Source organism: Setaria italica, chromosome VII (assembly GCF_000263155.2).
Source record: "Setaria italica strain Yugu1 chromosome VII, Setaria_italica_v2.0, whole genome shotgun sequence".
NCBI classification, from domain to species: Eukaryota; Viridiplantae; Streptophyta; class Magnoliopsida; order Poales; family Poaceae; genus Setaria; species Setaria italica.
This window is the reverse complement of record NC_028456.1, coordinates 34,542,621-34,565,734: the sequence shown is the minus strand read 5'-3', so window position 1 is coordinate 34,565,734 and position 23,114 is coordinate 34,542,621. Positions and strand designations below refer to the sequence as shown.

Genomic DNA, 23,114 nt, shown 5'->3' with positions numbered 1-23,114 from the left:
ATCTATGCAATGGTAAATATATGGGCTACTATTCCTTCATCTTGAATGAAAACTCAATCCTTTTGAAGTTTCTTACATTACTCCAATTTATATAGAAAACAGTTGGTTCTCTGTTTAATGATTAATGAAATTCACATGATAAGTACGTTTTCAAGGAAGAGCTAGGTTTTCTTGTTCATAGAGCCAAACCTTCCTTTAAAGTTTTACTTCTTGCTGGGCTTATAGCCTTGTAAAATGTATGTAACCTGTACATTCTCCCATTATAAATATGAAGAAAAGTGCTATGAAAAAATAACTATTACAATACAAGCTAGGCAGCTCAGAGAAATAATCTCTTGGTCACAGTTGTCTCAGGCTCCTGGCTCCTGCTGGCATCATTTTGGCAACATGCATGTCGTCGTCGTCGTGCATGCAACCAGTAAGACAGGTAATGCCCATCGGCCAAATTAAAGCGCTCTTATCCAGAAAAAGCTTGTTGGAGAGGGGAATAAACCAAAGGTGCCACCTCTCTCGTGTCCACACCCACACCGGCCACCTCACCGCCTCTTAAGAAGAAGCCCGATCGGGGATAAATCTTGTTGCAAGCAGGCGTGGATCATCGATTTCGGCGGCCATGGGGGGCGCCATCGGCAACTTGCTGCAGGGCTGGGATAATGCCACCATTGCAGGTAATGATCTCCCTATCTGTAACTCGTTGCCGTCCAAGTCAAGATGTTTCGACTGATTCTCGTTCGTAGATTAACTTTGTTCTGACCCTGCTAGCTAACAATTGATTCCCAACTTTGGCATGCATGTTTAGTGTCATGGAGCAGCAGCAGGTTAAAGCTGACTCGGATGCCGAGAGTCAAATGGTGGAGATGACAATCAACAAGTGTGGAAGGAATTGAATACCTCATGGTAGCATAATTGGTGGAGGATGGCAATTGGCATGGAAATGGACCGAGAGAGAAGGTGCAGGCTGCAGCTCTTGTGAGTCAACCAGCTCTTTACTCCAAGAAACTGCTGGTCCTACCATGGTGCATCCATCAGAGGCAGTTGCTAAAGGTCCAAAATGGGCCGACCTTTTTGAACCTGGAGTGAAGCATGCACTGTTTGTTGGCATAGGAATACAGATCCTGCAACAGGTAAGAAGATTATTTTCCTCTATCCTACAGACTATATATATATCCCTACACGCACCCAGTAACTAGTTTAGCGCTCCAGAAGCACCAAAAGAATTTCTTATAATGCTTTAATGAATTAATGCCTTTTCTCTTAAAAATAAATAGTTATATTGAATCATCTTGCTGCCATGTGCTGCACTTTTGCTAATAACTTTCTTGTTATAGTTCCTACTTTCGGTTATACCAGCAAACGTTAGGAGCCTAGCGATTATGGAAAGCAACCTGATGGTATTTTCTTGCTATTTCCGAAGAAGGAAACAAACCAAATGATACGATGGATGCTAATCTGGGTAGCATAGTTTTACTTATCACACTTCCGGTGCTAACGATAAATCTTTAGGTCCTAACACGAGTGAACTTAGCTTTGATACCTTGTAGTAGTGAATCTAGAAATAACCACAGCTTGGTGTTCTCTATAAGAAACACATAAAAAATTCTTTAAATAAGATATCGGTGAACTGTTTAAGTGGACGGTTCCAGTCTTACTCTTACTGATCGGAGGCTCCACGTTAATCTTTACCTAATGCTGTAGAAAAATAGATAAATTCTAAAAATTCTAACAAAATTCAGAAATACCTATCCATCAATCAGTAGACTCTAATCATCATAGCCATTGGTTCTATTATATTTTCTAAAAAAATTATGCACATCTGTCGTTATGAAAATGCAGTAAAGTAACACCCTACATATGTATTTAAATTTCCTACTTCTACCATTATTAGGTAAAATAAACCCATAATCTTCATCAAAAGTTTGCACATATACCGTTATAAATAATTAAAATATTCTCTCAAATTTGCATATAAGTTGCCCACATTATCATTATTAAAATAACCTAAGGTGGCCCCTAAATGTACATTGAAATCAGCTACATCTGTTAGTATAAAAAATAATCCCAAAATACACAAATATATGATTCTAATTACCCCATCGTTAATATTGAAAATACTAAATTAAGTAATACATGAATGATGTGTGTAACCATATAGACCATGTATACATGTATGGAAGAAGCGAAGATAATGTTAATTTTCATGTTAAACAAATAGCTCGAAGTAAGGGTTCGATTAAACACATGTCAAATACATGGATATAAGATGTGATGTGAAAAAACTATGGATGTGAATGAAAAAGTATATAGAGTTTTTGCTAACTAAAATCTATTACACCCTGATGAAGATGAATGCATACCTATATAGGTATTATGTTAGAATGTTTAACAAAAGAGAGAGTGCGCGTAAAGTAGGAAATTTTGATTTTTTTAGCTATAGACTTTTTTTTCATAAATTTCAAATATTTATGTCTCAGTGTGGTAGCACAGACTGATAGACTAGTTCTATTAAGATACTGGAGAATTGTTGTAAGTGGGCTATGTGACTGCTCATTGTTGTTATCAGGAGCATGGAAACAGTATGTTGATCTTGTCTGCCCATTCATTTACATGGATATTCCTGAATACATTTACCAAATATGGTTGTAGGTTAAAGTCTCGGCATGATGTTTCATGTTTGTTGACATAATTTTGTTTATTTTAACTTTTTCCCCGTCAAATGTGGTATACAATGTGTTACTATTCGATCATTAACTTTTATGTTTTTTATGCAGTTTGCTGGAATCAGTGGTGTTCTCTACTACACTCCTCAAATTCTTGAGCAAGCAGGTGTTGGTGTTCTTCTTTCTAACATTGGCCTTATCTCATCTTTGGCATCTATTCTTATCAGCGCCTTGACAACCTTATTGATGCTTCCGAGCATTGGCATTGCCATGAAGTTCATGGATATGTCTGGAAGGAGGTTAGACATTGTGTTTGATATACTATTGCTTATTATGCGTAAATACATTTTTGGTAGAAGTAAGTAACGAGGGTAATAATTGTTTTGTCTTGTTTCTCGTTCAGGTTTCTTCTCCTTGCGACAATCCCTATCCTAATAGTTGCACTAGTTGTCTTGGTCATGGTCAACATTGTGGATGTGGGAACCACAGTGCATGCTGCACTCTCCACGATCAGCCTCATACTCTATTTCTGCTTCTTCGTCATGGGGTTTGGGCCTATTCCCAACATTCTTTGTGCAGAGATCTTCCCCACCACTGTTCGTGGAATCTGCATAGCCATCTGCGCCTTTACCTCCTGGATCGGTGACATCATTGTGACATACACTCTCCCCGTGATGCTAAACTCCATCGGGCTCGCCGGTGTCTTCGGGATATATGCTGTTTTTTTGTATCCTAGCTCTTGTATTTGTATACATGAAGGTGCCGGAGACAAAAGGCATGCCCCTCGAGGTCATCATCGAGTTCTTCTCTGTTGGAGCAAAGCAAGCTAAGGAGGAGTAATCGCCCGGCTAGGGATCAACGTCACTGGCTGTAATTTTTTGGTTTCCAAACTTCATCGTGGTTAATTAATCCTCTGAAGTCGTCTGAAAGTTACTTTTACCTACGAAGGAAGGGACCAGCGACGGTGTGCCTAAAGAGTTGGTTTGGTAGTACATGGTGTCATGGTTGGGCTTGGGTTTCTTTTTGTGATCTTGCTCCTACTTTGATGTCCCATGAGATCCAAATAGTACCTTATATATCTAGGGATCACCTGAAACTGCTGCCCTTGTATAAATAGATTGTCATAATATCTTCGGGCATAAATCAGAATATCATTGGTAATTGTCATCCTTCTCTAGTTTATCTTCTGTCTGATGTTTAAACTTAGAGGATATCCTCACCTTAAATTTTTCACACCATTTCAGTAGAATGGCATTTATGTTTTTTTCTTCCTTCACTTCTCCCAGGAATTGGACAAACAAAATTAGTGCTCAATTAGCATAACTGGATCTGATGTGTCTGATGGTGTTATCTTTAGTAAGACAAAAGGCAACTTGAGATTTAGAAGCAACTTCAGTGAAGATCTCGATGGCTTTGACACTCCACGGAGCAGAAGTTCTTGTTTCTCTTTCACCCATGAGCCGTGATGTTCAGCGATACCTTGGGAATTTTGGAATGGGAAACAATAAAGAGCTATGAGAGACAAGGTTTGGAGTTTCCTTGTCTTTGGCTCAGGAATCTGATAAGCCACAACTTCTTACTCAAAGACAAGGGTGATTACCTGCTAAACAAAACACTTGACTGATTACCTGCACTTACAAGCATACGTGCTTTTGAGTTCTTCAGACTTTTGCAGCTGAGAAAACTGAAATTGTTTTGCATTTAGGGGACGTTTGGCTTGTTTGCTAGCTGGCCTCGCCCAGCAAGGAGAGCCTTGCCAGCAGCGGAGAGGTGATACAGCTCGCCCGAGCAAGCAAGGGAAAATCTTGCTTTCACAAACATCGATGCAGCTGGCAACCCTTCCAAACTCAGAACACAGCTCGCTCTCCTTGAACAGCCAGGTGAGGCAAGCCTCGTCAAGAAATCCAAACTGGCCGGCCAGTTTGGATTTCAGCAATTGTGGTGCGTCCGGCTGTCCGTATGATATGAATGTGAACAGGCCGGACTTGAAGAATAAATTCTGCTTAATAATCAGCACGATATATCTGTAATGTTGATTTTAACAACTAATAACGAATGTTAGGCTCCTTTGTAGTTGCAGATTTCCGATCTTAACACCACAAGAGCAACCAAGACATGACTCATGAGGTAGGAGGCTCTAGAAGAACCATCCGGCTTGGGAATGCTGCATCATCCTTTATTTCGACAAGTTACGCTTGTTCTGTTGTTTGATTCTTATGATTTTACGAATGCAAGATTAAGGATTATAAAATTAACTCTAGCGCAAAACTAAACATAACTTGAAGTAGCTCAATTGGTAGAGCATTAAAATATGTACTCCCTCCGTTAAAACATTTCAGACACATTAGTAGTGATGAGAAATATCTATGTTGCCCCTGATAACCAATACTAATACTTATTGTGATTAAATGCATGTTTAGTTTTATGGATCCTAAATAAAAGCATGTGCATTGAAACAAGAGAAATAACATCAATCGATCATTTGATTGGATTTAGGCACTTCTCCATATATTTTTCTTTATTGGTGTTAGTGTTTCTTTAATTAGATGATATTTACTAGGATGTAAAAGAATAGGATAAATTGTAGAGTCTAAAAAGACACTCTTTGCGGGACGGAAGGAGTATGTTTAGAGTCACAATGTTTGATTCCTCACATCTCCAATAAAAAATACATCTTTCTAATTTTCCTTCTTCCATGACTTGAAAATTTTAAAACTATTTCAAGTGCAAAGTTAAACACAAAGTTAGGATGTAATTCAATTGGTAGAGCATTAAAAAGATGCATGTTTAGAGGCACGTGACAAGAAAAAATATATAATTATTTCAAGTGCAAAGATAAATATAAGTTGGGGATGTAGCTCAATTGGTAGAGCATTAATCCATGCATGTTTAAAGGCACAGGGTTCAATTCCTTGCATCTCCAATAACTTTTTTTCTTCAATTTCCCTTCTTCCATGGCATGAAGATTATAAAATTATTTTTCTAGTATAAAGCTAAACATAAGTTGAGGATGTGAACACCTACATGGACACGGACGGGAGGGAGAGCTTTTGGTTTCATTTTTCGCATGGTGGCAGCCATATGTTTCACATGATAAACGCATCATCGATGAGAGGCCGTTAAGTCAGTGGGTGTCAGTTTCACTGAGAATTGTATTTCCCAGTGCACTCTTTTTGACGTGCCAACTTTGGACGGATAAGTCTTCCCGGGTGAATTTTGATGCACCTGCGGACATCTGGATGCAAATTTCATGTGTTTCCAAGTTCGCTCTCTGCCTGTAGACCAAACAGGATGGCAACTGATTTCATTAGTAGTATTCTGATCCGAGTTAAGCGACGCATTTTTACTTCCTTTGTCAAGAAAAGTTGAGCATTGCAGTTGCAGTGCAGCGTGCCATGAGTTGTCGTTTTAATTTGCTCGTGGAGGCAACTGGGCTTTTGGCGTTTACTTCTTTTGTCAAGAAAAGTGAAAGAGGATTGAGTGATGATTGTGGCTTGGCTCTTGCAAGGTAACGCAATGCAAAAGCAGGGAAGCTGCTCTGCTCTGCTTCGACAAGTGTCGCCGAACGCATCAAGCAGGAGAGGACTGCAGGAGACGCGTCGTAGAGGTAGAGAAGAGAAACCAACGGCTTGCAATGCATGCAATGCGGGCCTGCGCGGCGCCGGCTGCCATCTGGACGACAAACAAACAGGTTGTCATGTAGTACTAGCAGCCACGGAGATCTTGACCAAAACCCCACCGCTGCCTCTTGTGCTCTATAAAAACCCCTGCTCCGTCCACCTCGCCGGCAAATCATTTACCTGCACCGGCAACGCCACCACCATCATTCTTCATCAGGGAGCGAGCGACGAGGGAGCCAGTAGGCGTACTACTAGGAAACGCCGCCGCTCAGAGAAGAGACACACACACATGGAGAGATCTCCTCGACCATCTCCGCCCCCTGTTTCCTCCCCTCCTTCCTCATCGTCCTCCTCCTCCATCTCCACGGAGGAAATTCCAATTCCTCCGCGCAAGAGGAGGGCGAGGCCGACTCAGGCCGAGGGCGGCGCGCCCGACAAGTCCAAGAGGCCCCGCAAGGAGGCGGTCCGCCACCGCCACAGCAAGGAAGATCCCAATGCCACCGCCGCATCTGCAGGGAAGAGGAGCTCCGTCTACAGGGGAGTTACCAGGTACGCGTCTCGCCGTCTGCATGCCGCCCTATCCCATCCCATCTCCTGATTTCTTGGATTGCCATCGCTGCTTCTATCTTCGATTCCAGTCGCAATTCTCCGCGGACCCTGCATTGCTGCCAGGTTTGTCAAAAGCAATTCTTTTTTTCCGAAAGGATGTCCAAAGCAATTCAGATTTCACAAGTAGTGGAAACAGTATCTGACTGATCTCCAGCCCACAGCTGCGGAGGGCATCCAATGTTTGCGCTTGCACTATCAGTCTTCCGCTTGCGATTGCGTCCAAAGCGAATCTCCCCTTGCATGTTGCATTCATCGAATTCTGGATGCAAGCTGTCAATTCCTGTTTTCACTGCTCATCGTCAGGACCTTCTTCCAAGTGTTGCCATGTGCTCTATACTGCTCTCTGTTTTTGTTCAACCCAACTGTCACTTTCTTTCTATTCTCACCGCGTATCCTCTTCAGAAAACACAAGAGGTCGTTTTCTGGTAGCTAGAAAGTAGGAAAGTTAGTTCATCGGTATTACGGTCAGCAATCTTGATGTGCTCAGTTTGTTGAATTTGTTTTTCCCCCCTTCTCCTTGTTGTAAGGAGAAGGAGAGTGTTGTAAATTAATGCTGCTGCTGCTCACCAACTTACGCGTCGCATTGCATGCGTGTAAACAGGCACAGGTGGACAGGCAGGTTCGAGGCCCATCTCTGGGACAAGCATTGCCTCACCTCCATCCAGAACAAAAAGAAAGGCAGGCAAGGTGTGTATATTGCTGCTTCTAGTATCACAAATGCATGCACACTCAACTTGGAAAGGGATGTGGGAATGATTTCAAGCATTCTTGTCATATTCTTTCTTGTCTGAAAATTGGCTCCTTTTCATCCTATTTTTTTTCAAAAGGAAAACAAAAATTCTAATACGAGGGTTGAGCAGTGATGCCAATAGAAACCCAAACAATTAAGGTCCTTTGTCCTCTGCAAGGATCCTGTGATGCATCTGTCAGTAGTACAAGGCTTTTTTCAAAAGTGCACCGAATTTCTTAAGGCTGACATTCTGATCAGGCTTTGTTTATCTCCTTTCTTTCTGTTATATTTGGTGGGGGCCCTTGCCTGGTGATCTGCATGTGACTGTGATCTACTACTGCTTGATGCTGAATTGGGTGTCCCTACTCAATAGTCTACTTGGGTAAGTCCCACAATTTTACTAAATATATCTAAGCTGTCTTTGCCAGATTCATGTTACTTGGGACCAGATCATGGTGTGATCTGCAACCTTGTCTTGGGGCTGTTTGTTTCTTTAGTCCCTCCTAAAATTCATGTCACATCGAATGTTTAGATACTAATTAGATGTTTAGATACTAATTAGAAGTATTAAACATAGGCTAATTACAAAACTAATTGCACAGATGGAGACTAATTAGTCCATGATTTGACAATGTGATACTACAGTAAACATGTGCTAATGATGGATTAATTAGGCTTAATAGATTCGTTTCATGAATTAGCATCCATCTGTGTAATTAGTTTTATAATTAGCTCATATTTAATTCTCATAATTAGCCTCCGAATATTCGATGTGACATGAATTTTAGTCCGGACTAAAGATCCAAACACCTATGAAAATCAACTAATTGTCTATGATCTGCAGGGGCCTATGATACTGAGGAGGCAGCTGCTCGTGCATATGACCTTGCAGCTCTCAAATACTGGGGTCCTGAAACAGTCCTGAATTTCCCTGTAAGTTCCTGCATGATCCTAGAAAGAAAACTGTCCCCAATCTGTCAAGAGTTTATATTGTTAGCAAGCTCCTGTTTATATTGACCAAATATCCCAGAGGCAGAGGATGAACTGAAAATGGCTTATACTGTGCTCAATTATTTATGAACAAGGCACCACCAACTAGTAATTAATTTAGAATGACGTCAAATCGAGCAATGAGCTCACAACCCCTGTCGGCTTGTTACAACTAGTAGGAGACAAGACCAGCCTTCATTAATGTGTGGTTGTAAGCAAGCAGGGGCAGTAACTGGCCGTTAATGTTGGTACCTGACTATGTTAACTATGTTAGATGAAATCAAATCGACTAAACATGATGATTTGATTGATGCAGGCGGAGGATTACTCGAACGAGATGGAGGGGGTGTCGCGGGAGGAGTATCTGGCCTCCCTTCGCCGCCGGAGCAGCGGCTTCTCCAGAGGCGTCTCCAAGTACAGAGGCGTGGCCAGGTTACTACTTGCTATTCATTCCTCTTGGTTTAATCACCCATTGGATTAAACCCCGTCACTTACTAGCTATTAGGTGCTACAATCATGCATATAGAGTGTACTACTACTCTGTTTCAACTAGAACATGCAGCAGCCAGCATCAAACACACCTGCAAAACTGTGCAACTCAAGTACCAAAAAAGGAACTGAGAATGGGGTCCAGTCCAGAGATCAGGCTGACTCAAAGGCAGAAACCTTTCTGCTGTAGTGTTCTCTAGTCGGCTGACACGGCATGTTGAGATGAGGTCCACCTGTAACGTGACTGCCATGCATCACCTGGGCCTATGACACGTCACATGCCAGCCATGTCATGCATGCATGACTCATCATCACTCATCAGCATTGTGCACCTAGAAATGCCAGCTCTGTACTGCATGCATCACTTAGTTTTGAAACCAGTGCATCACTTATTATCTCTCCTCATTGTTTAGAGATGCATGTCTTGAGTTGGTTCAGTTTATAGGTTATTAAACAAAATGAAATTTTAATATTCTTATTGTTTTGATGGTCCAGGCATCACCACAATGGGAGGTGGGAGGCACGGATTGGGCGAGTCTTTGGGAACAAGTACCTCTACTTGGGAACATTTGGTATGGACTAGTGTACTATATTCCTCGATGTAATGTTTATAGTTTCATGCTCTTTGCACCTCTTTTAACAAGTTAGCTTATACCAGCAGTCAAGGGCTGCTTTTGTTTGTTGTAGAATTGTCCTACTTACTAACAAGGCCACCTACTTTTAACCAATTTTTATGAAGGTTCATCAACCTTACTTTGGCACAATTGAATAGCTTGCATTTCTTAGTTTCCCTTCAATGCAGACTAGACAATCCCCTTACTGTCCTATATTCAGATACCGGTGATCCTAACTACTATGTCTATTTTCTAAAAAAATAAAGGAAGAAAAAATTGAATCTGATCATCTATCAAATCAGATCATAGGAGCATAATACTGGTGCACTTTTCCTGCACAAAAAAATTGTCCCTTTCTTGACTGTCAAGATCAAGACCATAAGACCAAGATACTGTCATGTAAGCAATCCCCAGAAATTTGATCCTCCAGTAGTCCAACTTGACCTAAAAATTAAGCTGTTGGCTAATTAGTAGCCAAAACTACATGGCTTCCAAACACATGTGACAAGCACGTGACACGAGTAGTCACCACTCACCTGCCAGCCACTACCAGTTGCAGTAATAATAAGATGGTGCCTAGGGATCTTCAATTCATCAGCACTGCCGGCCTTTTGTTTTTCACTTGCCTGCGTGACTCAGCACCAGCAGCCAGTGATCTCTTCACGTGCATCAAGCATGCCCTGCGTGGCTGTGTCAAAACTGGATCAAGATTCAAGATCCGGACCTCAGATTTGCTTTCACCGCTATTTCCATCATAAAAGGCCAGTGATAGAGGAAAACACAGAAGTTAACTACTTGCACTGAAATTGGACATGTCCAGTGACTGGCACATGTGCAAAGAAGCAGCCACCCAAATTAGTGAACAGCCATTATCTGCAATTCAGCATATCCTATTAAGGACAACAGTGGTTGAATATATGATCATCTCCTGCATGTTGTATTCTCAAACAAACAAATATATGGTCATCAGAATCTGTCAGCAAATATTTGCCTTACTTTCCAGATGCACTGTACTCTAAGAACAATGACACTTGAACAAATTTCACACTAGAATTTCTGAAGATATTAGTCAAGCAATCATATCCAAACTTGCAAAAATGCACTCACTCAGACAAACTTACCATCATTCTCTTCCTGCAGACACTCAAGAGGAGGCAGCCAAGGCCTATGATCTTGCAGCCATTGAATACCGAGGTGCCAATGCTGTTACCAACTTTGACATTAGCTGCTACCTGGACCACCCGCTGTTACTGGCGCAGCTACAACAGGATCCACAGGTGGTGCCAGCACTCAACCAAGAACCTCAACCTGATCAGAGCGAAACTACAGTCCAAGAGTCTGACTCAAGCGAAGAGAAGACACCTGATAACAATGCAGAACCTGATGATAATGCAGAGCCTGATGCTAATGCAGAGCCTGCTAACAATGCAGAGCCCCTCACAGTCGATGACAGCATTGAAGAGAGCTTATGGAGCCCTTGCATGGACTATGAGCTGGATACCATGTCAAGATCTAACTTTGGCAGCTCAATCAACCTGAATGAGTGGTTCACTGATGCAGACTTTGATAGCAACATTGGGTGCCTGTTCGATGGTTGTTCTTTGGTTGATGAAGGCAGCAAGGATGGTGTAGGTCTGGCAGATTTCAGTTTGTTTGAAGAAGGCGATGGTAAGCTGAAGGATGTTATTTCAGATATGGAAGAGGGAATACATCCTCCAACGATGATCAGTGTGTGCAATTGATCCTGAAACCTATATGTGCATGTCTGTGGGATCTCAGATATCCAAGGAGGTTTTCACTTTTCAGGTGTCTTTTCTTGGGTATACTTGATTTGTCCAATGCTATAATGCCACTACAGCAAAGCTGAACTTGTAGAAAGCCCCATGGCATTTAGCTTGGCATTAGACAAGTGTGTTAATGTTCCTTGATTCTTTGAATTTGCTCCAGGCTGCTTGACTAACCTTGAGGGATTGTCTCACTTAGCCTAGATTCAACTAATCACATCCTGATGAATCTGAAATGTGATTTAAATGGTTGTGTAGTATCACAGTTTTGCATGGCAGCGCTGCCAATGCAGCATATATTTGTGCGTTTCAAGAGTTTACAAGGCAGTAACCCTAATACCTCCAGCTTAAGGAACATAGCTTCTTTTTTTATTATTAATCTGGACAGAAGACCTTGTATAATTTTTGTTCAATACATGTGACATTTTTTTCAAAAGCAGATAGTTTACCCAGAGACACATAAAAGATAATAGGAAGTTAAGTATTTTGTCCCCAAGGCATCATATATGCCTATTATATGGAGTGGAGCTTTATATTATGACCAATATACACCAGTATCACATCTTGATGTCAAAACTTGTTGATAAGTATTTTTCCTTTCAAGGCATCATACAAGCATCCAGTAAAGGAATGGACAACAAATTTAAACAACCTATGGACAGCGTAAAAGTATCTCTTTTCCAGCGAAGTACAAACATGACTACCTTTTTAGCATTCTGAATGATGGCAATTCTTGAACGCTAGAAATGCACCCCATAGTAAGCTCTTTCTCTAACTGAACTCGTGTAGACTTCAGAACCTCCTATAAAATTGAAATAATCATCAACTCAAACTAGATAATGCAACAAAAATTCATTAACATGCATAGATTATTGTCTTAGTGAAAAATGCTCACATTAAATTCCATATAACTTGCTTGCCTTGCGAGCCATTGAGCATCAAGCACCTGAAATGCTACACAGAAAAGGTTATCGAAAGCCGCCTCGTCATCTTCAAGTAGTTGAATAAAGTGGACACCAACTTTTGTACTCATTTTTCCTACAAAGAGATACAACGGATAAGATTCAGTTCTCCATTGATTGCCTGCTTACGAACCAAATTCCAAAGGCAGTAGAGCCATGGAGGGAAAATGAATCCAAATGAATACCAAATATTTAGCAAAGATTGCAATAAATCACCTGATTGTAAATCCAGCATTTGAACTAATATATAAGATATGTTTACACCACCTGCTGCAAAAGGATACTCCCATTCAGCTCTCTTACCCTCCACCTTGTGCAGTAGCCTATGAAAGGAATCCTGCCATGTAAAAGCAACTACAGAGGTTAAACACCACTGAGTCACCCACTGATAGCCAATTTATAGAGTAAGCATTCAGGATGAAAAGAAACATACTGGGTAATTTCTGGCAAAGTAAATTAGATTCTCCAAGGACAGGAACCCACCTGCCCTGCAAGTTCAGCATAAAAATCATATTGGTTCAAGTGGTGTCAACATAATGCATGATAATTTATCATGAAACATCATCACTTGGAACCTAAAATGTGTTGATGGGTCAGAGTTTTGCCAGCCCATCTCCTTCCACAGATCTGATTTTAGAGGAGGAAGTTGTCGGTCAGGATAAGCCAACCTCCAATGCTCTTTCAGAGCACCCTGTAACAGAAAAAAGATATTACCTTTTCGATTCACACTACCTTGTGAGTCACGAATACCAACATAACAAATCTATTGTATTTATCCCATTGTTTTAAGGTAAAAAATTAGCATTTACTTGATAACAAAAAAAGATACCATAAAGGTAAACTACATACAAAACGAGAACCTGATGCTTGACAGAGGAGCAGTCATATGGCACATCTAACCTTTTGTCTCAACAATCTCAATCTTTATACCTGCAAAGTAAGTGAAACTGTTGAATGCCAGAAAACATTGTCTTAACAAAGTCGAGCAATGTAAACACTACTTTAGCAACCGAGAAGGAAGTCAAGAATAACATGCAAAAAGTTGCTCTCTAAAAGTGTTGATATTAAGGGAAGAAGGATTCCATTGATTTTCTTTAGACACATGCATGTCAGCATCCAATGTGAAAGTCAATTGAAAAGAGAAATTAACAACAGATATGAAATGGATACACAAACATTTGTATCCATGATTGTAAATAAGGTAAGGAAACTTTTGACCTTAAGCGCCAAATCACCAATGAACTAGGGGAATATGAGAAATTTCTACTTACACTAATATCAAATCTATACTCATACTAATAACAAAATCTCCTGATAGCACACTACTATTTCATAGAGTCATGCTTTCAATAGAATGATTCCCTTTCCTTTTTGTTGTACAGCAGTTCAAATGAAAATAGGACTTTTGCAATCACTGTACCTGTAATGGACTGAGATTAAGTGGAACTGTCTGTCCATTTTGTGAACTTTGGGGAGCCGAAGAGCAACCAAAAAGTCTTGCAATCAAAGATCCAAATTCAGAAAGAACATTTACTGCATAGAGAGAAGTGGGTCTTTCAGAACAGTACTTCGGAATGGCATGGGTGACAATGTAAGTGTAGCATATTAATCAGAAAAGAATGACAAAGGTGAATTTCAACACAAATGGTAAATAAATGTTCGGATATAATCAAATCTTTAATCTAGGGGATCTTTTATATAGAATGCACTGTACATTTTCTTATCAATACATGGATTGTCTATGGTGTCCCAAGCATTAAGAAATAAAAATGTGAGCTAAGTGGATATTTTCAGAAATAGAATTACCAGCAGCACCCAAGTGATAACTCATAAATAAATGGCCAAAAATGAAATAATTAAACAAGTAGGACTGTAGGAGTATGTTCTTCTATACATATGTGTAGGGAGGACACTATAAAATTAACATCTAGCTCTTCTGGAATCACCTATCTTTCTTGCAGATTGAGCAATAAAAATTGATAGAAGATGCGCCCAACGAAGGCAATCCTGTCTTGTCCCATCCCAGAAACCTGACCGCGTAGCAGGCTCGTATCTCTGCAAACAAATAAAAAGAAAGGGCATACTGAAAAAACATGAACTAGAAGTTGGTCACAGACCCAAGCATTTCATGAAAATTTACTAACCTTAGATTTATCTTCATGAGGACCATTTCCTAGAAGAGGTTCTGTCACAGAATTTGATATTGTTGTCTCCATTCGTTTTTCACTTGTGTTATCAGTTTCAGTCCTGCAAGGCCTTCTTTTTATAGCTTTTGAGGCCATACTAACTGGATGTATGAATCATGCCTGCTCTGAGAGAGAATGGAGCAATATCAGAAAATATACGTTGGAAACAACGAACCAGTAGAGAGCTGACCAGCTGACCAGACTAAGGCCTTGTTTAGTTGCCCAAAGTTTGGAGATGCAAAATCACTGCTGTAGCATTGTAGCACACTGTAGCGTTTTGTTTGTATTTGTGAATTATTATCCAAATATTGACTAATTAGGCTCAAAAGATTCATCTCGTAAAGTACAACAAAACTGTGCAATTAGTTTTTGATTTCATCTACATTTAGTACTCCATGCATGTACCGCAAGTTTGATGTGATGGGAATCTTCTTTTTGCATAGTGTCAAAGTTGGGAGTTTGGAGGAACTGCCTAACCAATATGCTTTGGCCAACAAGAATCCCTGGAATAATTTAGAAGTTCAACAGCTGGCACACAAAACTAGGCAGTTGCCAGTAAAGAACTATTTGATGAACCAAATTCATAGTTAAAGTTACCTAAAAATATAGAGAAACAGATCAAGACCAGCAAATTTAACCCCAGGTATTTAACAAATTAGAACACCTAAGTGCAATAGAATTTACGCCCAACTACTCAAAACGCGAGAAGCAATTTTCACCAACTCGCAGCTATTTGGCCCAACACTGGCAACCTCCTTGACATCAAATTTGCAAATTAGACCCTTCTTATCATCTCGAAGGAAGCTAGGAAGCTGCTGGGGATCGTCGCGTTGAAATCTTGCGAAAAGCCTGAATACAGGTCGCCTCCACCAACCCAGTTTGCATGAAATTTCTCCTAGAGAAAAAAAAATGGAACTAGCGACATTGCATCAGATCGCGATTCGCTTACCTCGCTAATCGCGAGCGTTCACCGCCCGATTGAGACCCCAATTCCTCAGTCTCCGCGCTTTCTCTTCCTCCCCTTTTAGTCGGCAAGGTGGCGAGGTCAGAGGAGAGGAGCGTCGGCGTCGATTCAGAGAGTGATCCCCACCCGCACGGCAGGCTCTGCAATCTGCACCGAAGGCCATTTTCCTTTCGTTGCAGGGTTGTTCATGCAAATATGCCATGAGACATGCTATACTACTACGTGCCCCCCTAGAGAAACAAATAATCGCATATGACACCTGCTCTTTCGGCACCGAGGAGACTAGAACTAGGCCCCACTTGCCAGTTGGCAGCACCATTTCAACCTCGCCGCGAGCGCCAGCTACCGACCGGTTCGCGCCACAACGTCCCAGGGGCATGGCGCTCCTCCTCTTCGTCCTAATACACTTCGCCGCCGCCGCGGCGGCTGAGTCATCTCATTCTCCGGCCACGGCGCTCTTCGTCCTCGGGGACTCCACCGTGAGCTGCGCGTCCAGCATTCTCCCCCTCAACCTCACCGCACCCTCCCTCTCCTCCGCCGGCCCGTGCCTCTTCCCCTCCGGCCGCCGCCTCCTGCCCGACCTCCTCGCGGCCAAGATGGGCCTCCCACCGCCGCCCCTCATCTACACCCTCAACGGCACGGCAACCGCTGCGGCTCGGGGCGTCAACTTCGGCGGGCAGTACGGCGACCGCGGGATTTTCCGCATGGGCGCCGTCGGGCAGCAGCTCCGCCTGGCCACAGAGACGCTGCAGCTTCTGCAGCTGGAGACGGGCACCCCGCAGGACGCCCCCTCCGCTGCCGCGGCGGCGGGAGCGGTGTTCGTGCTGTCCTTCGGCACCGACGCCTACGCGCGGCTGCTCGCGCGCGGGCCCGCCGAGGCCGACGCCGCCGCGCCCAAGCACGGCCGCCGCGGGCTCGGGCGCCTCCTCGCCGACCGCATCGCCCGCGCCGTCGCAGTACCGTGATGGATTCCTCCGCCCCCTAAATCTTTGCAGGTAGCTGCAACTCACGAAGACGACCATTAGTTTTGACGTGCCCGCGCGTCGTCTCTGCAGGAGCTGTACGAGGCGGAGGTGAGGAGGGTGGCGGTGATAGGGGTGGCGCCGCTGGGGTGCGCGCCGCGCGTCATGTGGGAGGCGGGCGGCGGGCGAGGGTGCGTGGAGGAGGCGAACGAGCTGATCGAGGGGTACAACGCCAGGCTCGCGGCGAGGCTGGACGACCTGCGGCCGCAGCTGCCTGGCGCCGACGTCGTGTTCTGCGACGTGTACAAGGGGATGATGGAGATCATTTCCAATCCCCGCAGATACGGTAAGGATGAGATGCTTCCACTTTCGGCTATTCTTTTCTTCCACTTAGTTCAGTGAACAATTCGAATTGAGTGCAAATCGAATACTGAAAAACTTTCTAGATCACTGAGTTGCATATTCTGCGTCATGAGCATGCACAATCCTGGATTATATTGCGCTCCGCACAACTAACCTGCTGTGCAGAACAACGGTCAGATGTCAAGGTGGCTGATCATAGATTTAGTAGAAGCGACTTTAGCATTCTGCGATGAGGTAGGTATCAGTCCCAAAATTGCGAGTTAGCAGTCCTGAATTCGAGGAACCATGCATGCATGTCTCAGTGCACCTGCAGTTCATATCATACTTGAAACCAACCCACATCATCAGAGGATAAATGACAAAAAGAAACGCATTGCATTATCCAAACCCACACTCCTCCAGTTCTCTCAGCATATTCAGGTCTTCCTTCAGCTTTCTGATCTGTTGGCAACATTTGGACTGTCCACTGTCCAGGTACCAGGACTGTTTGAGTTTTCATGATTTCTTGCGTTGGTCCCTTTTTCCTACAATTAGCCAGGAAAAAGAGCATGCCGCCTTTTTTTTTTGTGCCTTGTTTGTTGTTGCGTGTAGAATTTGGTGATGACGGTTTATCTGAAGAAGAAATAGCTAGAATGGAATTTCTAACCATTGTGGTAACTGTTACCGCTGATGTGCGCACACAAAAAAACATATAGGGTTGGATGAGACGTGGGAGGCGTGCTGCGGGGTGGGCCCGTTCAAGGCGACGGTGGGTTGCCTGAGCAAGGAGATGGCGTGCGGCGCGCCGGAGCGGCGCGTGTGGTGGGATCTCTACACCCCCACGGACGCCGTGGCCGCCCTCGTCGCCAACTGGTCCTGGAGCTCGCCGCCGCCGGCGACTGGTTCGGGCTCCGGCGACTCCGACGTGATGACGATGATGAGCATCTGCAGTCCCATGTCTCTGCAGCAGCTGGCAGCTGGAAGCTAAGCTAAGTGGCGTCAACAATGTGTGACGCCCCTCCGGCTGCTATGATTCCATTCTTTTCTTGTGTACGACGCCTGCATGTAGCTCCATTAATTGTCAACCACAGCTGAAGATGGGGGCGCTCTCACGAAGTTGCTTTCTTCGTTGTGGCGGTAGCTTTCATATGTCAAGAGAGAAAGCGGGACACACACACGTATCAATCAGCAAAAGAATAAGAGGATCAGGAGGAGGCTCCGTGCATCTCGGCGCACTATCTAATTAACATGCATTGTTGAGGGGAGACCCGCGACGGAATATAATTGAGCTAATTATCAAAGTATCTAATTATCAAAGAAGCTACATGGCAACACGCAGAGAATTCAGCGTAGCTCAGCTTTGGTAGGCAATCTGCCCGTTGATAGCTGACTTCTTTAGGATGAGCCAGCTCGATCAGTCACTCGAAATTGATTATAGAGGTAGAATTACGTGCATATATTTATAGGTCTATAACATGTTTCGGAAAAAAATATATTGTATCATTATATATCATCATCATCATCAGTGTCTGCCAAGAATCATGCAAAAAACATCAACTACCGCACTCCCATGAATTGGCAGACAAGGTGTCGTACATGCATGAGCCCATCAGAAGATTTGGACAGTCCTAAATATAGGACTGGACACCGAGACGTATCTGACATGAAGACCACGGTGCAGGATGGCGTAGTCTATATAGAAAGACAAGAACTAGTCGAGGATTAAGAAAGTACTTGTTGTAATATGAGTAGAACTCCTCTAGTTCTTGTAACCAACCGAACTTGTAACTCTGCCCCTGATTATATAAGGCGAGGTAGGGACCCCCTCCAAAGCAATTTACTCCAACCAGCACATAGGACATAGGGTATTATGCAATATAGCAGCCCGAACCTGTCTAAATCATATGTTTGCATTTAACTTCGAGTTCCTGATCTCAACGAGCCCTACTAACAGAAAAACTACTTCGGGCATCCCTCTCGATAGGTTGCTGGGTCTAAACACTGACAGCTGGCGCGCCAGGTAGGGGACCTCGCCGAGAATCCACTGGCGAACTCGATGGCACAAGTCATCATCAAGCCACTCGTCGCGTTTGAAGCAGGAGCGATGTTCATCTTCAGCTCCTGGATTTGCATCGCGGCGCTGGAAATTTCTGCCACCACATTGCGTCGACCCCGAAGAAAAAGCAGCAAACCATGAAGCTCCAGCACCTAGCTCTGGAGGATCTCGTCCAGAATTTTGGCGAATTTTCAATTTCCAACCTAGTCAGAGGCTAGGGGACGAGTTCGAGTTTAACTCGACTTCTTCCGCTAGTCGGATTGACTTTCACGAGCCGGCTCATAAGCTATCGTGCGAGTTGGATTACCACGGCGAATTTTCAATTTCCGACCTAGTCAGAGGCTGTGGGGATGACTCCGAGTTTAACTCGACTTCTTCCGCCGGTCGGATTGACTTTCACGAGCCGGCGCATAAGCCATCGTGCGAGTCGGATTACACCAAAGTCGATTACCATTCAGACTCCACAACACGACCACTATTTATGAGGCTGCCCTGTCCAGATTACAACCTGATACGGATACAATCGAGGACCTTGACTACTACTCGGATCCGGACAACGAGACTCCTATATCAGGTTTGCAGCAGGGCTTGGTAATCACATCAACTCCTTGAGGCAAATTCGTCTACTAGCCTAACATGAAACCACCTGCTCTTACCAAGGATGACGATTCATGCCTCATCGCCTACCTCGACACTCTCCCATACTAGGAGGGAGCTCCTCTATCGCCCACCTATGAGGAAGGCGGCACCATAGAGGGAGTACTATTCGCCGTCATTTTTGGGCAAGAGGACAAAGAAGAAGAGCGACGGGATAGAAATCCGCGACATGAGCGCCACCCGGATGACCTCTCGCAGGATAAGCTCACCGCCAACGTTGTCAGAGAAGAGACAAAAGCTCAAAGAACTCAACGACGAGCAAGAAATGCTGCAAGAGCAGAATGCCGCCACCGCCTCACAGCGGATCTACCAATCCAGAACCTGGATAATGCTTTTGAAGCAGTTCAAATGCGTCACCATCGTACTCCCCTGGCTACCGTCGCGTCTATTAATCTCATCACCCCGCGCGATGCCCCAGAACAAGTACACTAGACAGTTAGCTGAACTGGCGGAACTCGCGTATGAACAACTTGATCAGCAAAATCCAATACAGTCAGTCCAATGCTCCGCATCCCAGCGAAGTCAACATGGCAGCAGCGATAGAGGCCCTCCGTCCACACCAAGTCAACTCGGGGGCGTCAGACCAAGCCAAGCTGGAGCTGAAGGTAGTCGGGCAGGACCCTCGGGAGGCCGTGGCCACCGTGGGGCTACCCCAGAGCCTGAACGCCCAATAGGAGACCTCCGTGACAAGATCAACGCCAGCCACAATGCCCGTACCATCATTGATGGATGGCGTCGCAAGCGCGAGCAAGAAGTCGAACACCCAGGGGATGATACTGATGGATTCCCCACCTTCTTTAGACGTGTGAGGAGGACAACTCTATCCGAAAATTTTAAATCCCTGGACATCACCAAGTACGATGGCAAGAAAGATCCAATCCAATAGCTCCGGTGCTAATCAGTGTTAGTACAATCAGTTGGGGGAAATGACGACACCAAAGTCGTCTACTTCCCCATCTGCATGGAGGCGGCGCCACTTACATGGCTTGAATCGTTGGACAAGAACTCCATCAACTCGTGGAAGGACCTCAAGGTGGCGTTCACCAACAACTACATAGGGGCAATACAACGTCCTGGCAACAAGATCGATTTGTCTCAGGTCAAGCAACAAGAAGACGAGACCTTGCAGATGTCACGGAGCATGACGTCTTTCACTGCTTTCAGAACGGCCACAATCGTGGTTGTCATGGAGCGTGACGTCTTTGACTGCTTTCAGAACGGCCTCCACGACCGCCGGATGTTTCAAGACTTCGTCTGAAGACGCCCCGCTGATGTCAAATCTCTCAAGATCATGGCACGGACGTGGGCAGATGAAGAAGATAGGGAGATCGAAAGGTTCGAGTCCAATCGCAACAAGGGCCAGAACAATAACAATCCGAACAACGGCCAATGCAACGACAAGAATCACAGTGATCACCCTAACAATGTCAACCGAAATAACTACTCGGGAAGTCAGAACCATGAGCGCAAGCCAGGCAATACTGTTGTGGCAATCTCGCAGTCGTCCAAGAAAGGTGGCGGCAAGAACCATGACAAGCCCTCGTTTAACGAGCTTATGAAGAGACAGTGCCCCTGACATCCGTACTACAAATAATGTGCGTTAGATTATTTCAATCGAGTTATGAAGGTGTCGAAGCATGGGCAAAGTAAAAGAAGAGGTGCTACGGAGGATACGATCAAGACATGCATGCACTAGAGAGAGGTATGGAATAATATTTTTGGCGTTTGAGGGGCCGGCCGCTTGCTAGCTGCTCCATCCTCATCGATTTATTTGTCGACAAGGAGGCAGCTTATTAATTTTATTTCCCTTTTATTAGAGGTGGTGAAGCACACCGATCTGGATTCGGCATGCAAGCATTTGTGTGTATGTGTGTACTCCCTCCATACTCGCAAAGTAAGTCGTTTTGGACAAGGCTTGAGTCAAACATTGGGAATATAAATCATGAATAACTTTTAAGTTGTTGAGTTTGGAAATGTGAAAGCCATATAAATAGATTTGTCTTGAAAAATACTTTCATAAAAATATACATATATCACTTTTTGATAAATATTTTTATAAAAACAAGGAGTCAAAGTAATACTTTGGAGACCGTGTCGCTGTCCAAAACGACTTCCTTTGCGAGTATGGAGGGAGTATGTATGTATCACGCGCATCGATCTATCATCTTGCTCGTCCGACCCGATCTGCAGGCAGCTAGCACGTACTATTATATATCATGATATATATTCTGATTAATTAAAAGCGTCTGTCAAATAGTAAGGGCCAGTTTGGCAGGGCTCCGGCTCCGGCTCCGTGCGCTTACCGAAGCATGGAGGAGCCGGAGCCGCACCAAACGGCATTGACCGTGGAGCCATTTTTTGGCACATTTGGGAGGAGCCGGAGCCGTTTTAGGCCTGCATGGAGGAGTCCAAAAAAGTGGCTCCGCAGCTCCGGCTCCGGCTCCGCACGAGGAGCCCCTCGCGAGGAGTCCTGTCAAACTGGCCCTAAAGCTTGCTATTATGCAACCATGCATGCATGCATCTGGGTGGCTGATAATGGATGGAGATGCGTGGCCGCCGCTGGAGCTTCACTTTGGAAATTAACGCCAGCAGCATGCAGGATCGGAGCTATAAATATATGACGCCCTATGTCAGGTTGACGACGCCAAGCAATAAATGCAACGCAAACATAGGGCGGACGATAAGGTAAGGTGTAAGGGCGTGGATCGTGTGCGCTCACTGACCATGGGATCAGCAGCATTCATTCATGCATGGGCTAGCTGCTGCCTCTGCATGCTGTTGCGATCGACGTACGTCGTTCGAGCTCCATCCATCCTTTAATTTGGAAGAACTTGCATGCACAAATGAAAAGACAAAACATACGGCATGGCCGATTGATGGATGGACCCCGGCCGCACCTGCTACTATGCTACTCCTACGTGGCACTGCCCTGCGCCGCAACTGCAAGGCATGCAGCAAGCCATGAAGCCACCAACAGAACCAGCTGTACTACTACTACTACTATATTATATAGTACGTGCTTCAACCGCGGCCACAAGATCAAGCGGCCGGCGACTAAACCACCCAACTCACAATAATACCCATGGTACCCTCTTGGGCAGCCGACTTTTTTTTTGTTTTTTTAGCCTTTTTTTCGAAAGATTCTAACAAATAGATCCCTAACGGAACCAATTCAAAAAATGGACCCTTAGCTTGGCGCCATCCACGCTAGCGTCAAGCTACAACGTCTCGGCGCCAGCTATCCTGACGCCAAGATCTATACATAGCTGCTCACGCGGATGCTGACGTGGCGGGGGCTTGGCGAGGAAGCAGATGACTTCTGTCGTTTTGAGATCGCCGGCAGATGTTGCCGTCCAGAGAATCCCAGATCCGTCGGATGTTATCAGGAACATGCTCTTGGAATTCGTCACGATGAGCCCTGATTAAGTCCTTGTCCTCTCCTCTTGCGACACCGGGTCATCGGAGTGCATGAGTTCGATGGCGCGTTCGAGT

General features: G+C 44.3%; 4 protein-coding genes and 1 pseudogene across 4 annotated transcripts; 4 read left to right on the top strand and 1 right to left on the bottom strand.

Moving 5' to 3' along the window:
* Positions 1-588: 588 nt before the first annotated feature.
* On the top strand, positions 589-3,818 carry LOC101761435 (monosaccharide-sensing protein 2). The gene is made up of 4 exons (XM_004977385.2): positions 589-668; positions 800-1,124; positions 2,769-2,956; positions 3,061-3,818. The coding sequence occupies exons 2-4, from the start codon at positions 1,014-1,016 to the stop codon at positions 3,485-3,487; spliced, it is 726 nt and encodes a 241-aa protein (XP_004977442.2). The 5' UTR covers positions 589-668; positions 800-1,013; the 3' UTR covers positions 3,488-3,818.
* Positions 3,819-6,304: 2,486 nt separating this feature from the next.
* LOC101760637 (AP2-like ethylene-responsive transcription factor At1g79700) lies at positions 6,305-11,751 on the top strand. Its single transcript, XM_004977384.4, has 7 exons — positions 6,305-6,826; positions 7,488-7,573; positions 7,990-7,998; positions 8,461-8,549; positions 8,923-9,038; positions 9,591-9,667; positions 10,850-11,751. The coding sequence occupies exons 1-7, from the start codon at positions 6,567-6,569 to the stop codon at positions 11,449-11,451; spliced, it is 1,239 nt and encodes a 412-aa protein (XP_004977441.1). The 5' UTR covers positions 6,305-6,566; the 3' UTR covers positions 11,452-11,751.
* A 255-nt stretch (positions 11,752-12,006) lies between these two features.
* Positions 12,007-15,746, bottom strand: LOC101761038 (annotated as a pseudogene).
* Positions 15,747-15,777: 31 nt separating this feature from the next.
* LOC111257989 lies at positions 15,778-16,580 on the top strand. The gene has a single exon (XM_022828642.1). It carries the CDS (start codon positions 15,806-15,808, stop codon positions 16,568-16,570), a length of 765 nt encoding a protein of 254 aa, XP_022684377.1. The 5' UTR covers positions 15,778-15,805; the 3' UTR covers positions 16,571-16,580.
* A 122-nt stretch (positions 16,581-16,702) lies between these two features.
* LOC101760233 (GDSL esterase/lipase At2g23540) lies at positions 16,703-18,583 on the top strand. Its single transcript, XM_022828643.1, has 2 exons — positions 16,703-16,913; positions 17,626-18,583. The coding sequence occupies exons 1-2, from the start codon at positions 16,733-16,735 to the stop codon at positions 17,895-17,897; spliced, it is 453 nt and encodes a 150-aa protein (XP_022684378.1). The 5' UTR covers positions 16,703-16,732; the 3' UTR covers positions 17,898-18,583.
* The last annotated feature ends 4,531 nt before the right edge of the window (positions 18,584-23,114 follow it).

Excerpts from the sequence above, each read along its gene's own strand:
- LOC101760637 (XM_004977384.4), top strand. The coding sequence starts at position 6,567 with ATGGAGAGATCTCCTCGACCATCTCCGCCCCCTGTTTCCTCCCCTCCT. Across the intron at positions 8,550-8,922 it reads AAACAGTCCTGAATTTCCCT|GCGGAGGATTACTCGAACGA; the intron begins GTAAGTTCCTGC and ends TGATTGATGCAG. Across the intron at positions 9,668-10,849 it reads CCTCTACTTGGGAACATTTG|ACACTCAAGAGGAGGCAGCC; the intron begins GTATGGACTAGT and ends CTCTTCCTGCAG.
- LOC101760233 (XM_022828643.1), top strand. The coding sequence starts at position 16,733 with ATGTGGGAGGCGGGCGGCGGGCGAGGGTGCGTGGAGGAGGCGAACGAG. Across the intron at positions 16,914-17,625 it reads TTCCAATCCCCGCAGATACG|GGTTGGATGAGACGTGGGAG; the intron begins GTAAGGATGAGA and ends AAAAACATATAG.
- LOC111257989 (XM_022828642.1), top strand. The coding sequence starts at position 15,806 with ATGAGACATGCTATACTACTACGTGCCCCCCTAGAGAAACAAATAATC.
- LOC101761435 (XM_004977385.2), top strand. The coding sequence starts at position 1,014 with ATGGTGCATCCATCAGAGGCAGTTGCTAAAGGTCCAAAATGGGCCGAC. Across the intron at positions 1,125-2,768 it reads GAATACAGATCCTGCAACAG|TTTGCTGGAATCAGTGGTGT; the intron begins GTAAGAAGATTA and ends TTTTTTATGCAG. Across the intron at positions 2,957-3,060 it reads ATGGATATGTCTGGAAGGAG|GTTTCTTCTCCTTGCGACAA; the intron begins GTTAGACATTGT and ends TTTCTCGTTCAG.